The 13,334-nt window shown below is 43.2% G+C and overlaps 1 protein-coding gene across 3 annotated transcripts in view; it reads right to left on the bottom strand.

Annotated features, from left to right (window-relative positions):
• Window positions 1-13,334, bottom strand: part of CTIF (cap binding complex dependent translation initiation factor) — a 175,437-nt gene that overhangs the window by 127,153 nt on the left and 34,950 nt on the right. For all 3 annotated transcript variants that reach the window (XM_081942537.1, XM_081942538.1, XM_081942539.1), the window contains exons 2-3: window positions 3,511-3,723; window positions 1,392-1,475 (exon numbers count right to left, since the gene is read on the bottom strand). In XM_081942537.1, the coding sequence (XP_081798663.1) occupies window positions 1,392-1,475; window positions 3,511-3,690 (264 nt within the window). In that variant the 5' untranslated portion in view covers window positions 3,691-3,723. The remainder of the gene's footprint in view (window positions 1-1,391; window positions 1,476-3,510; window positions 3,724-13,334) is intronic.

Raw genomic sequence — 13,334 nt, 5'->3', positions numbered from 1 at the left:
GCAAACGCTTTCTCTCTGCTTCGTTAGTTGTAGTGAAATGTGAGGAATATTGGAGGTTTGTATCTCCTCTAGAGATCAACCCTGGCTGCTCTCTAGAAGGCCAGATCTTGAAGAGGAAACTCAAATACTTTGGCTGCCTAATGAGAAGGAAGGACTCCCTGGAGAAGAGCCTCATGCTGGGAACGATTGAGGGCAAAAGAAGAAGGGGACGGCAGAGAATGGGGTGGCTGGATGGAGTCACCGAAGCAGTCGGCGTGAGCTTAAATGGACTCCAGAGGATGGTAGAGGACAGGAAGGCCTGGAGGAACGTTGTCCATGGGGTCGCGATGGGTAGGATATGACTTTGCAACTAAAAACAACTTCGTAACCATCACTGGAGGCTTATAAGAAGAAACTGGAGAGCCCCTTGTCTACAATACTAAAGGATCTTGTCCTTGAGCAGAGGGTTGGACTAGAAGACTTGCAAGGTCCCTTCCAAATTTGTTATTCTATTAATTTGTGTGGTTCCTTGAGAAAGGAAACACTGCCTGCCATTTTTAATAGTAGGCAGCCCATTCATAAGTGCAAGTTCAAGCTTTCATTCAATTTTGAATTAAAGAGAGAATTAGGAATGGAACTCATTCTTAAGCCAGGTCTACCTTTGCTCTATAATCCTACTGGGTTCTATTTCTAGGGAAGTCTGTGTAGGTGTGAATTCACTCAATGGTATTTACTTTCCAACAGAAACACTACTCAGCTGCGCTCTAATCAAAATATAAAAATATTTAACATATAAAAAGAGTGCAAACCTCACTCCCTTCTAGCACTGATGATGTTAACTAGTTGGGTAATGAAATGAAAACAAAAACAAAAACCCAACCAAGCTCAGATAACACCAAACACCCAACAATACAATACAATAGTAGAGTTGGAAGGGACCTTGGAGGTCTTCTAGTCCAACCCCCTGCCTAGGCAGGAAACCCTATACCGTTTCAGACAAATGGCTATCCAACATCTTCTTAAAGACTTCCAGTGTTGGGGCATTCACAACTTCTGGAGGCAAGCTGTTCCATTGATTAATTGTTCTAACTGTCAGGAAATTTCTCCTCAGTTCTAAGTTGCTTCTCTCCTTGATTAGTTTCCACCCATTGCTTCTTGTTCTGCCCTCAGGTGCCTTGGAGAATTGCTTGACTCCCTCTTCTTTGTGGCAACCCCTGAGATATTGGAACACTGCTATCATGTCTCCCCCTAGTCCTTCTTTCTCTTAAGCTAAACATACCCAGTTCCTGCAACCGTTCTTCATATGTTTTAGTCTCCAGTCCCCCTAACAGTTCACCCCTAAGCTAGAAATATTCTCTTCTATTGGTATTAAACGATATTTTTCTGCATTAAAAAAACCCAATTTTGATTACCTGGTTTTGATTGTGGGGGGCTGACCCCTTGCCTCTGTAGCCGGGCATGCTGCTTTCTATTTCCTCATTACAGTCAACGGTCCACTAAAAAGAGAGAAAAGAGGATGGTTTTGCTTTGTGCCACCCAGAGTCCTCTGGGGTTAAATGAACAGCTGTATAAATTTGCTTAATGAACAAATGGAATGCATTCGGACTGAAACAATGAACAAAATAAGGTGGCAGTGAGAGCAAAAAGGTAATCAAAGAATTGGCCTTTGCTGGCAGGTTTGAGAGAAAACACCCCTCCTTTTACACCTTGTATCACAGAATATACCTGTGTCCCACAGGTGAGGGCACCTGGCCAATCTTACTGGAACTTGAAAGCTAAGCAGGGTCTGGCCTAGCTGGTTCTCGAATGGCACACCCCAAAGAAATTGCAAAGCACCCCCAGAATGGTGGCATATCTAACCAATTGTGGTTGACCTAAAGAGTGGGGTCAGAGTTCATTAATATTTGGATGAGGGGGGAGGAGCCATGGCTCAGCCAACAGACAGGAGAGAGGAGGCAGCAATGAGACTTAGGTCACAGAAATGAATTAAAAACACATTGCAATTGTCAGTATAATGAAATGGCTAGAAGTGATATAAAGTATGATTGAAGATGTTAAAGAATATGAAGTAAATTTGAACTGCTAATATATATGTAATAATGATATTTTGATATGTATAACATAAGAGAGAGATGCAAGATCCCGGGGAAGTACCACCTTCCGTATGATGTAGCTGTCAAAATTTTTCTCCACACTTATGTACCCTTTTCCCCAAAATATTTGAAAAAACCAATACAACTTTTTTTTAAAAAAATATTTGGATGAGAGTCAAGGATTTCAAACAAGGTTAAAGTCAGATGAAATATACCTGGTTTCTATTTCCTATAGCTCAAGAGGAATACAAAATGAGTCATATTCTATTTTGCCCACAACAAGAAAGTTAGGAGTTGAGTTGGGGAGAGGGAGAGAGAGGGAGAATTTTTCTTGTGGTGGGGAGGAGAGGAGGAGGGAGAGTGGCTGGCCCCAAATTACCCAGCCATCTTTTATTCCTAAAGCAGGGATAAAAGGCATCACCATCTTCTGAGTTTAGCTCAAAATCATCCAGCCAGCTTTCACACCTAAGACAGGATTAGAACTCACCACCTCCTGGTGATTGGCCCCAAAGTCACCCAGCAGGATTTCATGTCTAAGGGAGGATTCATGGTCTCCCAGTGTCTAGTGCAGCACCCTATCCACTAGCTCACATTGGCTTTTAAGCCACCTGCAGGAAGCCAATGAGCCATGTGTGGCCTTCCAGGAGCTGAAAATATTTGGGCGCTAAAATTAAGCCCTTTAGGGGTTCTTGAGTCAGGTTTGATTTTTGATGACTGATCAGCCAAATAAATCATTCTTGATGCCTATTCCTTAAAAAAAAAGCATCTTCCTAAACACCTGGAAGATTTGCCCCAAACCCACTCTGGTGACTGATTATTACTATCAATTATTATTAAATTTACTAGCTGATAACCTGGCATTGCCTGGGTATTTATTTATAGGGGGAAAATGTCCGGATCAAACGTAATTTCTAATGTTGGATTTTCCCCCTTACCAGAGGGAGCCCCCTTGTGGAGTACTGTGAAGCCGTTACCGTGGCAACTCCACTGCCCTGTACAGTAGAAGCCATTTTACGGCAGTACAGTTAGAAGCCATTTTAAGGCAGAACCGGCTATGTCTTACCCCCACAGTATTTTTTTCCAGAGAATAAGTCATCTGTGTACCAAGTTTGGTTGAAAATGCTCGAGGCGTTACACACACACACACACACACACACACACACACACACACTCACACTCTCTTTTATATTGGATTTGCTGGCCAACTTGCACTTCGAGACTGATGCCAGATCGTTCCTCTGCAGCCTCCAAACAAACTTCATTGCTTGTTAAAATGGTGTCCATGCCAGATTTAAAACACACAGATTGGAATTATCGGAAAAGAAACCATCCCACTATCCACTTATTCAGTTCTTCACTGATCGTTATTCTTCTCACTAGGACTCTTTGGGGTGTTTTTAAGCCAGGGGGAATGACCCACTCCAAGTCTGTCACTCACCTGCGAGATATTAGGCTGTGTTTTCTCGTTCTCCTCATCCCCTTCAGTTTTTTCAGTCAACAAGCCTTGGACTTGATATTCCAAAACGTAGCTGTCGATAAACCTTTCCAGCTCCTCAATTTCTTGTGACCGGTTGCTTCCTGCCTCAGAAGAGGCAGAAGCCACGGAAGAATTTTCCATCCCCCTCTGTAATGAACCAAGAATTGAGGTGTCCTAAAATGGAGAGAGGTGAAAAAATATATATTAAGCCAGTGACTGACACATTATACACTCCGTGTCTTCCTCCTAGCAAAACCTACACAGGTCATTCTCGACTTAGGACCACAATTGACTCCAAAATTTCTGTTGCTAAGCAAGCAGTGGTGGGTTGCAGGCGGTATGGGCGTACCGGAGCCTGCCCGGAGCACTGGATACCGTTCCGGTACGGTGCTCCGGAGGGCCCATCTGCTTGCCCGAGCTCCTTACCGGTCTTTTAGGTCTTCGACGCTTACACATACAGTGTCTGTGCGACACTCCGCTGAGCAGCTGGAGCGTCACGGAGGCTCGTGGAAGCTGTAATACGCATGCATGTGGACAACGCTGGGCCCGTTCCAACCGTAGCGGTTGGAACGGAATCCGGAACCCACCACTGTAAGCAAGATAGCAATAGCACTTAGACTTATATACCGCTTCATAGTGCTTTACAACCCTCTCTAAGTTGTTTACAGAGTCAGCCTCTTGCCCCCAACAATCTGGGTCCTCATTTTATCCACCTCGGAAGGACGGAAGGCTGAGTCAACCTTGAGCCTGTTGAGATTTGAACTGCCAAATTGCAGGCAGCTAGCAGTCAGCAGAAGTAGCCTGCAGTACCGCACTCTAACCACTGCACCACCTCGTCCCTATACCCATCTATAAGATGGTTATAAAGCAAACTTTTACCCATTTAACCACCTTTGTTGCCATAGTTGTTAAGTGAATCACGGCAATTGCTAAATTAGGAATGCATTTGTTAAGTGAATCTGGCTATTTCATTGACTTTGCTCGTCCGAGGGTCGCCAAAGATGATTCCATGACCCCGGGACCCTGCAACCGTCGTAAATATGAACCAGTTGCCAAGCATCCCAATGTCGATCGCATGGCCATGGGGATGCTATAATGGCCGTAAGTGTGAAAAATGGTTTTTCACGCAGAATCTGTAGAGATTTTCACTCATCCATTCTCAGTCATCCAGGTTGTCCCAAAGATGCTTTTTCAGAAGGCAACTGGACTTTCTTGTTTTGTTTTTTTTCTTTTGAAGACGTTTCGCTTTTCATCCAAGAAGCTTCTTCAGCTCTGACAGGATATGGGTTTATTTTCAGTGCGGTTGTAACTTTGAATGATCGATAAACAAATGGCTCTAAGTTGAGGACTACCTGTACTGTACCAGTTGATCAAATTCTTTATTGTCTGGGCAACAAATCCTTTTAGAACTGCAACTTAATGTATGGTTTTTGCACCTGACAATTTGTAAGTAATCCAGGAACATAATAATAATAATATTTACTATATTGAGAAAGTATCATGTTTAGTCAGCCTTTTTATAATTTTTTTCTCTCTCTTTCTGACACACACACCAGGGGGGGGGGTGTTTAAACCCCCTGCCTAGTGTTTAGTTTTTCTTCCCATTCCACCTAGTAGACAATTGGCATCCTCTTCTGGCTGAGGAATATGGCTCGTCTCCATCTTTATAAAGATCAAACTTGCTGCTATCATAATGTTTTTCAACCGGGTTGGGTGGAGAACTCGCTCTGCAACATGCGTCAATCTTTTTCCTCGGCATTTTTGTATTATGATAAATCTGCTCCTTGGAAGCCAGTCAAGATTTAAAAGTTGTCAACGTGTTGCAAAAAGCATATTCTAAAAATCTGGAAATTGTCTATTTACGAAGAACTTTGGGTTTATTATGCTTGGAGTGGGGCCAAAAAGACCATCATGTATTCCTGGAATGATACATGTATGCCAATTATCAAAGATTGGGTTGATGAAATGCGTATCGTCTCAGCTTTAGAGCTGGCACTTCATGGCTGTATAGGCAGTCCCCAACTTACAACCGTAACTGAGTCTGGCAATTATTGTGGTAACTCATGATGGTTTTAAAGCAGGTCATCATGGCAGGAATAGCCAACACTCCAGAAACTAGGCTTAAGATACAGAAGGATCTTGACAAACGTGAACATTGGGCACTATCTAATAAAATGAAATTCAATGGTGAAAAGAGTAAGGTTCTACATTTAGGCAAGAAAAACGGAATGCACAGGTACAGTATAGGTGGTACCTTACTCAACAGTAGTAACTGTGAGGGGGATCTTGGAGTCCTAGTGGACAACCATTTAAATAGGGGCCAGCAGTGTGCAGCAGCTGCCAAAAAAGCCAACACAGTTCTAAGCCGCATAAACAGAGGGATAGAATCAAGATCACGTAAAGTGTTAATACCACTTTATAAGGCCTTGGTAAGGCCACACTTGGAATACTGCATTCAGTTTTGGTTGCCACGATGTACAAAAGATGTGGAGACTCTAGAACGATTGCAGAGAAGAGCAACAAAGATGATTAGGGGACTGGAGACTAAAACATATGAAGAACGGTTGCAGGAACTGGGTATGTCTAGTTTAATGAAAAGAAGGATGAGGGGAGACACGATAGCAGTGTTCCAATATCTCAGGGGTTGCCACAAAGGAGAGGGACTCAAACTATTCTCCAAAGCACCTGAGTGTAGAACAAGAAGCAATGGGTGGAAACTAATCAAGGAGAGAAGCAACTTAGAACTGAGGAGAAATTTCCTGACAGTTAGAACAATTAATCAGTGGAACAGAAGTTGTCTCCAGAAGTTGGGAATGCCCCAACACTGGAAGTCTTTAAGAAGATGTTGGATAGCTATTTGTCTGGAATGGTATAAGGTTTCTTGCCTAAGCAGGGGGTTGGACTAGAAGACCTCCAAGGTCCCTTCCAACTCTGCTATTGCATTGTAACTACCTTGATTTTGCTACCTTTTTGTGGCAGATCCTAAGCCTGTGATGGTGAACCTATGGCACACATGGCCAAAGTGGCACACAGAGCCATGTCTCCTGGCACACTCGGTTTCACCCGTTCCTCTTCCAGGTTTCTGGCGCGCATGCATGTGCGACGATCAGCTGGCCTTCATGCGTGTTGCAGTGTCAGAAACTGGAAGAGCTGATCTTCTATTTTCCAGCATGAGCATGCGTGCCACAACCTGAGCATCGCACGTGCATGTGCGCCAGTAACTGGAAGACTAGCTGGCTAGTGCATATGCATGCGGCGGAAACTGGAAGTTGATTTTCAGCACGCGGCGGAAACTGGAAGTTGATTTTCCAGCACGCGGCGGAAACCGAAAGTTTGTTTTCCAGCACACGGCGGAAACTGGAAGTTTGTTTTCCAGCACGCGGTGGAAATTGGAAGTTTAGTTTTCCAGCACGCGCCGGAAACTGGAAGTTTAGTTTTCCAGCACGCGCCTGAAACTGGAAGTTTGTTTTCCAGCACGCAGTGGAAACTGGAAGTTTGTTTTCCAGCACGCAGCGGAAACTGGAAGTTTGTTTTCCAGCACGCGGCGGGAAGTGGAAGTTTGTTTTCCAGCACGCACATGTCCCCTGGATTGCGGCACAGACGAGCGTGTGCACTCCCTTTTTGGCACTTGGTGCAGAAAAGGCTCGCCATCACTGCCCTAAGCAAATATGGCAGTCATAAACTAAAACTCAGCAATGTTACACAAACACAGTGCCTTTTTAAGCAAACACATCAATTTTAAAGTAAATACGGCAGTCGTTAAGCAAACACAGCCGTCATTAAGCAAAGCCATTGTTTGCTCTGGGCCACTTGTTTGCTGGAAACAGGGAGGAAATGCCAGTTTCTAGCGAAAAATGTTGTAAATCAATCACATGACCACATGATGTTGCAAACAGCTATAAATGCAGGCTGGCTGCCAAGCAGTCAAAATGTGGTCACATGACAAGGTTGTCCTCATAACTATAACTTCAATGATCGTAAGTTATAAGTCAAGGACTACCTGTAAAGGGAAAAGTAGCCAATATGATTCTGTGTGGTTTAAAAACTGAATTGAAAAAAAAATCCTATCTGGAGATCATTATTGTTATACAGGTAGTCCTCGACTTACAACAGTTTGTTTAATAACCATTCAAAGTTACAATCGCACTGAAAAAAGTGAGTTATGACCATTTTTTACACTTACGACCATTGTAGCATCCTTGTGGTCAAATGATCAAAATTCAGACACTTGGCAACTGGTTCATATTTGTGATGTTCACAATATCCTGGGGTCACTGCTTTTGTGACTTTCTAACAAGCAAAGTCAATGGGGTTGCCACATTCACTTAACAACTGTGTTACTAACTTAAGTAACTTAAGTGCAGAGAAGACCAACAAAGAGGATTAGGGGACTGGAGACTAAAACATATGAAGAACGGTTGCAGGAACTGGGTATGTCTAGTTTAATAGAAAGAAGGACTAGGGGAGACATGATAGCAGGGTTCCAATATCTCAGGGGTTGCCCCAAAGAAGAGGGATTCAGACTATTCTCCAAGGCACCTGAGGGTAGAACAAGAAGCAATGGGTGGAAACTAATCAAGGAGAGAAGCAACTTAGAACTGAGGAGAAATTTCCTGACAGTTAGAACAATTAATCAGTGGAACAGAAATTGCCTCCAGAAGTTGTAAATGCCCCAACACTGGAAGTCTTTAAGAAGATGTTGGATAGCCATTTGTCTGAAACGGTATAGGGTCTCCTGCCTAGGCAGGGGGTTGGACTAGAAGACCTCCAAGGTCCCTTCCAACTCTGCTATTGTATTGTATTCTACTGAATTGTATTGTATTAACAACTGCAATGATTCACTTAACAAATATGGCTAGAAAGGTCGTAAAATTATGCAAACCTCACTTAACAAATGTCTCACTTAACAACAAAGCTTGCGCTCAATTGTGGTCATATTTGAGGACTGCCTGTAGTTGAATTGTTTGTATTTGGTTTAGAGAGTAGTGGTTTGCTTTTAAATTTTTAAGTTTTAAAAACTATTTTTTGTTTTGTTTGTATTCATATGCGGGTAGTCCCCAAGTTACAACCACAATTGAACCTGAAATTTATGTTGCTAAGTGAGAACTTTTTTGTGGGTTTCGCTTCATTTTATGACTTTTCTTGCCACTGTTGTTAAGTGAATGACTGCAGTTGTTAAATTAGTAACACGGTTGTTAAACAAATCTGGTTTCCCCATTGAGTTTGTTTGTCAGAAGGTCATAAAAGGATATCACATGACCCCAGGATACTGAAACCGTCATAAATGTGAGTCCGTTGCCAAGCATCCGAATGTAAATCACGTGGCTATGGGGATACTGCCACAGTCATAAGTGTTAACAATGGTCATAAGTCACTTTTTCCAGCATCATCGTAACTTTGAACGGTCACTAAGTGAACTGTTGTAAGTCAAAGACTATCTGTATTTTTGCTTCTTACAGTTTAATTAAACCAATTTAATCAAAATTTAAAGAAGGCTTAGTGTAATGGGCAAACTAACAAGGCCTGTCATTGCAGCAACTGAGATTCGTTTCAATCCACTGAGCTAATTTGCTTTGCCCCATTGAAGGCAAGATGGCACCCACTGGCCTTGGCAAAACTATTCATGGGAGCTGTCAGGGAATTGAGCAGCCAGTGTCCCAATGAAGTCAAAGATGTTGAAATGAACTTGTAGTTTTAGATTTAAATGTATAAATATTTTAACATCTATATTTACAGTAAATAAGATAGTAAGGCACTCATTAACATCATGAGGTAAATCGTCCTTATTAACATTGTGAGGTAAATCGTCCTCATTAACATCGTGAGGTAAATCGTCAGGGAAATCACAGAACAGCATGCAGAGCACACAGAAGAAAAGGGTGGGAAAAAAAGGGAAACTCCCCCTTTATACCCCATAACCAATCATAACGTAGATTGCCTCACGCAGGAGCTCACACTCTCCAATCAATCAACTGCCACTGTTATCCGTCCGCTATCCGCTTTACTGTTCCAGCTATTAAATAAAATATCTTAATAGGCTCCCCAAGTAATTTGCCCCATTCCTTATACATGTAGTCCTTGACTTACAACCAGAATATGAGTATAAAATTTATGTTGCTAAGTGAAACATTTACTAAGTGCATTTTGCCCCATTTTACCACCTGTCTTGCCATGGTTATTAAACGAATCATTGCAGTCATTAAGTTAGTCACACAGTTATTAAGTGAATCCTGGCTTCCACATTGACTTTGCTGGTCAGAAGTTTGCAAAAAGTTGATCACATGACCCCGGGACGCTGCAACTGTCCTAAATATGTTTCAGTTTGCCAAGTGTCTGAGCTTTGATCACGTGACCATGGGGATGCTGCAACGGTTGTAAATATGAAGAATGGTCATAAGTCACATTTTTCAGTGACATTGTAATTATGAACAGTCATTAAATGAACTGAAGGACTACCTATATTGGCAAAGTGCTTGCAAGCCGCCCCTGAAATCTCTCTTGGCAAATACCACTCACTTCCTGTTGTGGCCCGCCAGTGGCCAGCAGAACTGGCGGCAGACCTGGACAGTGAGGAGGTTGGGGAGCAACATGGGCCAGTGCTGGAGTCTGGGGAAGGCTCTGATGGGTGCTCTGCGTCGGAGGTAGAGAAGGGGCCAGGGCCTTCCAACAGTTATCAGCTACCTTCAGAATCAGAGATAAGTGGGGCAGAAGATCAGCTGGAGCCTGTTCCCGATGTGTGCATGCGCAGAGCTATCAGAAGAATGGAACAATGAAGGAACAGAGGTTGACAGGAGTAAAGCCACAGGTGGAGGATGAATGCCCCCCATCAGAGAATAAATAGGAGGGGAGTTTGGGGAGGGGAGTTTGCAGGAGACAATTAGTTTGTTTAATTAGTGTGACGATTTGCTTAGCTGAGTTCACAGAGACTCCTTGCCAAGTAATTCCTTATACAGTGTTATGCTTGGAGGCTATCGGCCTGGCAACTCTCCAAGACTGATAAGGTCTGTGGTTGCAATTTTACCCTAGAAGGACTGTTTGCCAGGACTTTGCTGGATGTCAATGCTAGCAATTCACATCTACCAAATAAAAAGGGGTTTGTTGGGACAAGGAGTCTGTGTGATTTTGTGACGCCTACGTCAGAACGCTTCCTGCCCAGAGATGGAAAACCTGTGCCTCTCACTTCGGAAAAGCCTCACAGGAGGAAAAAGAAAGTGAAGAAGGCATTGCTAAGCTGGGTGCAAGCTTATTATACTCTCGAGCTGCAGATGTGATTTAGGAAATCGAGTACACAGCGGAGGAAAAATATTGCTTGCTGAGGGAAACCAGGTCAAAAAAGTCAAGATGTTGCCCCCACCCTCATGACGGAAGCGCCACTTCTATTTTATAAGAGCCACGGTGGCGCAGTGGTTAGAAGGCTACTTCTGCTGCCTGCCGGCTGCCTGCAATTTGGCAGTTCAAATCTCACCAGGCTCAAGGTTGACTCAGCCTTCCATCTTTCCAAGATGGGTAAAATGAGGACCCAGATTGTTGGGGGCAATAGGCTGACTCTATAAACCACTTAGACACAGCTGTAAAAGCACTGGGAAGCTATATAGAAGTCTAATTGCGATTCCTATAGAATAGTACAGAATACAACAGAATAGAATTTCTTATTGGCTGTGTGATTGGACACATGATGAATTTCTCTCTGGTACATAAGCTCTCGGCGTATATGTAACCAACAAGTGATAAATCATGATCATCATAATAAAATATGATCCTCATAAATCATAACATACAACAAAAGGTTGCAAAAAGGTTGACCCCAGGACACTGCACCTGTCATAAATATGAACCAGTGGCAAAGCGTCAGAATTTTCATCCCATGACTATGGGATGCTGCAACAGTCACATGTGTGAAAAACGGTCATAAGTCACTTTTTTTCAGTGCCATTGTTTTCCAATGGTCAACTAAACAAATGGTTGTAAGCCAGAATAATAGAATAACAGAGTTGGAAGGGACCTTGGAGGTCTTCTAGTCCAACCCCCTTCTCAAGCAGGAAACCCTACACCATTTCAGACAAATCGTTGTGAAATCTCTTCTTACAAACCTCCATTGTTGGAGCAGCTACAACATCTCCTTAATTGTTCCACCGGTTAATTGTTCTAAGTGTCAGGAAATTTCTCCTTAATTCCAGGTTGCTTCTCTCCTTGATCAGGTTCCATCCACTGTTCCTTGTCCTGCCTTCAGGTGCTTTGGAGAATATATTGACCCCCCTCTTCCTTGTGGCAGCCCCTCAAATATTGGATCAGGGCTATCACATCATCTGTAGTCCTTCTTTCTATTAAACTAGACATACCCAGTTCCTGCAGCCGTTCCTCATATATTTTAGTCTCCAGTCTCCTAATCATCTTGGTTGCTCTTCTCTGCACTCTTTCTAGAGTTTTAACATCTTTTTATATCATGGGGACTGTAGGAAATTAACTCCTAGGAAAATGATATATTTCAGAAATATTAAAAGGAGATAATATTTCCCCTAAAAGGGAGGGAAAAACTCAGCACCCACCCCCCACCTTTGTCAATGGGCCATTAAGGCCTGAGGCAGTCTATTCTACATAACAAAGATCTACCTCCTTCAGGCAGAGCCATAATAGGAATCCCAAAGCCCTTTCATTACATCATCACCCAGCAGGAGTCAACCAAGCCCGGGACTCAGGACAGTCTGCAGAGTTGCTCCTGCATGGCCCCATGGGAGTTTGACAACCAATCAAAATACAAGCTTGAATTCAAAAGCCCCAGAGAGGGCATAAAATCTAGGGATTCTCAGCATCTCTTCCCCCTTTTTTTCTTCTTCACCCAACATCGTCAAGGCATGTGGTCCTGTCCACCATTAAAAACCATCTTTCCAAACAGCCTCCATGTTTCCAGTGTCTTTCTCCCCATTTGGAACTGAACCCAGAAGGACATTTCTTCCAACAGTGACCAAAACTGGATGCTATATTCCAAGTGTGGTGTGCTGGAGCCACAGGAAAGCCCAAACAATGGACAAACCACTCATTTCCAAGGTTGTTAAACAAAAGGCAGAGGATTGGGGGGGGGGGGGACTCAATGAAGCCTGCCCTTCAAATGGAGAGGGAAGAGAGGGGGGGGAGGGAGAGGGAGAGAAAGCAGAGGGAATCTCCAACTCCGTGTTGTAATGTTCCGGGCCGATCTGCAAAGAAATAAAAGGCAAACGCTTTTTGCTACGAGAATGTGACCTGAGAGGCGAACTCATTGTTCCACTCGCTGCAGCAGACAATGGAGAGATGCCATGGAGGACCGTCATTCATTGGGGCTGCTTTTCAAGAAGTGACAGATGGACAATGCTGAGCAGGCATGACATGTGGGAGCAGGAAAGAACTTGGGGGGGGGGGAATGTGGCGATGATGGAACGGCAAATCATTAACTGGTTGGAGTGGATAAGGACCACAAAGGAATAAGTGATTCTTCTCTATAAATCAAGTGCTTTCCTTCCATAAGCCCCGCTAAAAATGTAGGATAAATGAGCGGTTCCTGCAGCAATTTCATGCTGAATGTCAAGCCGTATGTGGGTTGTTTGTTTTAAAAGCTAATTACTCAAGTTCCCAGACCAATGAAAAAAACTAACATTATTTAATTAGCAGAAGAAAATCAAACCTGAAACTATAATTGATGAAAAGGAAGGACGGATGGACTCCTGCATTTTTTTGCTAAGAACATTTTTTGGGTGGTTTAGCCTTATTTGATATGGTAGAAGGAGATCAGTAATCTCTTGATCGGGAAGACA

This window comes from Natrix helvetica, assembly GCF_964273705.1.
Source record: "Natrix helvetica genome assembly, chromosome: 2".
Lineage (NCBI taxonomy): Eukaryota > Metazoa > Chordata > Lepidosauria > Squamata > Natricidae > Natrix > Natrix helvetica.
Note: the sequence above shows the minus strand (reverse complement) of the source record. Positions and strands in the feature narration are given on the sequence as shown.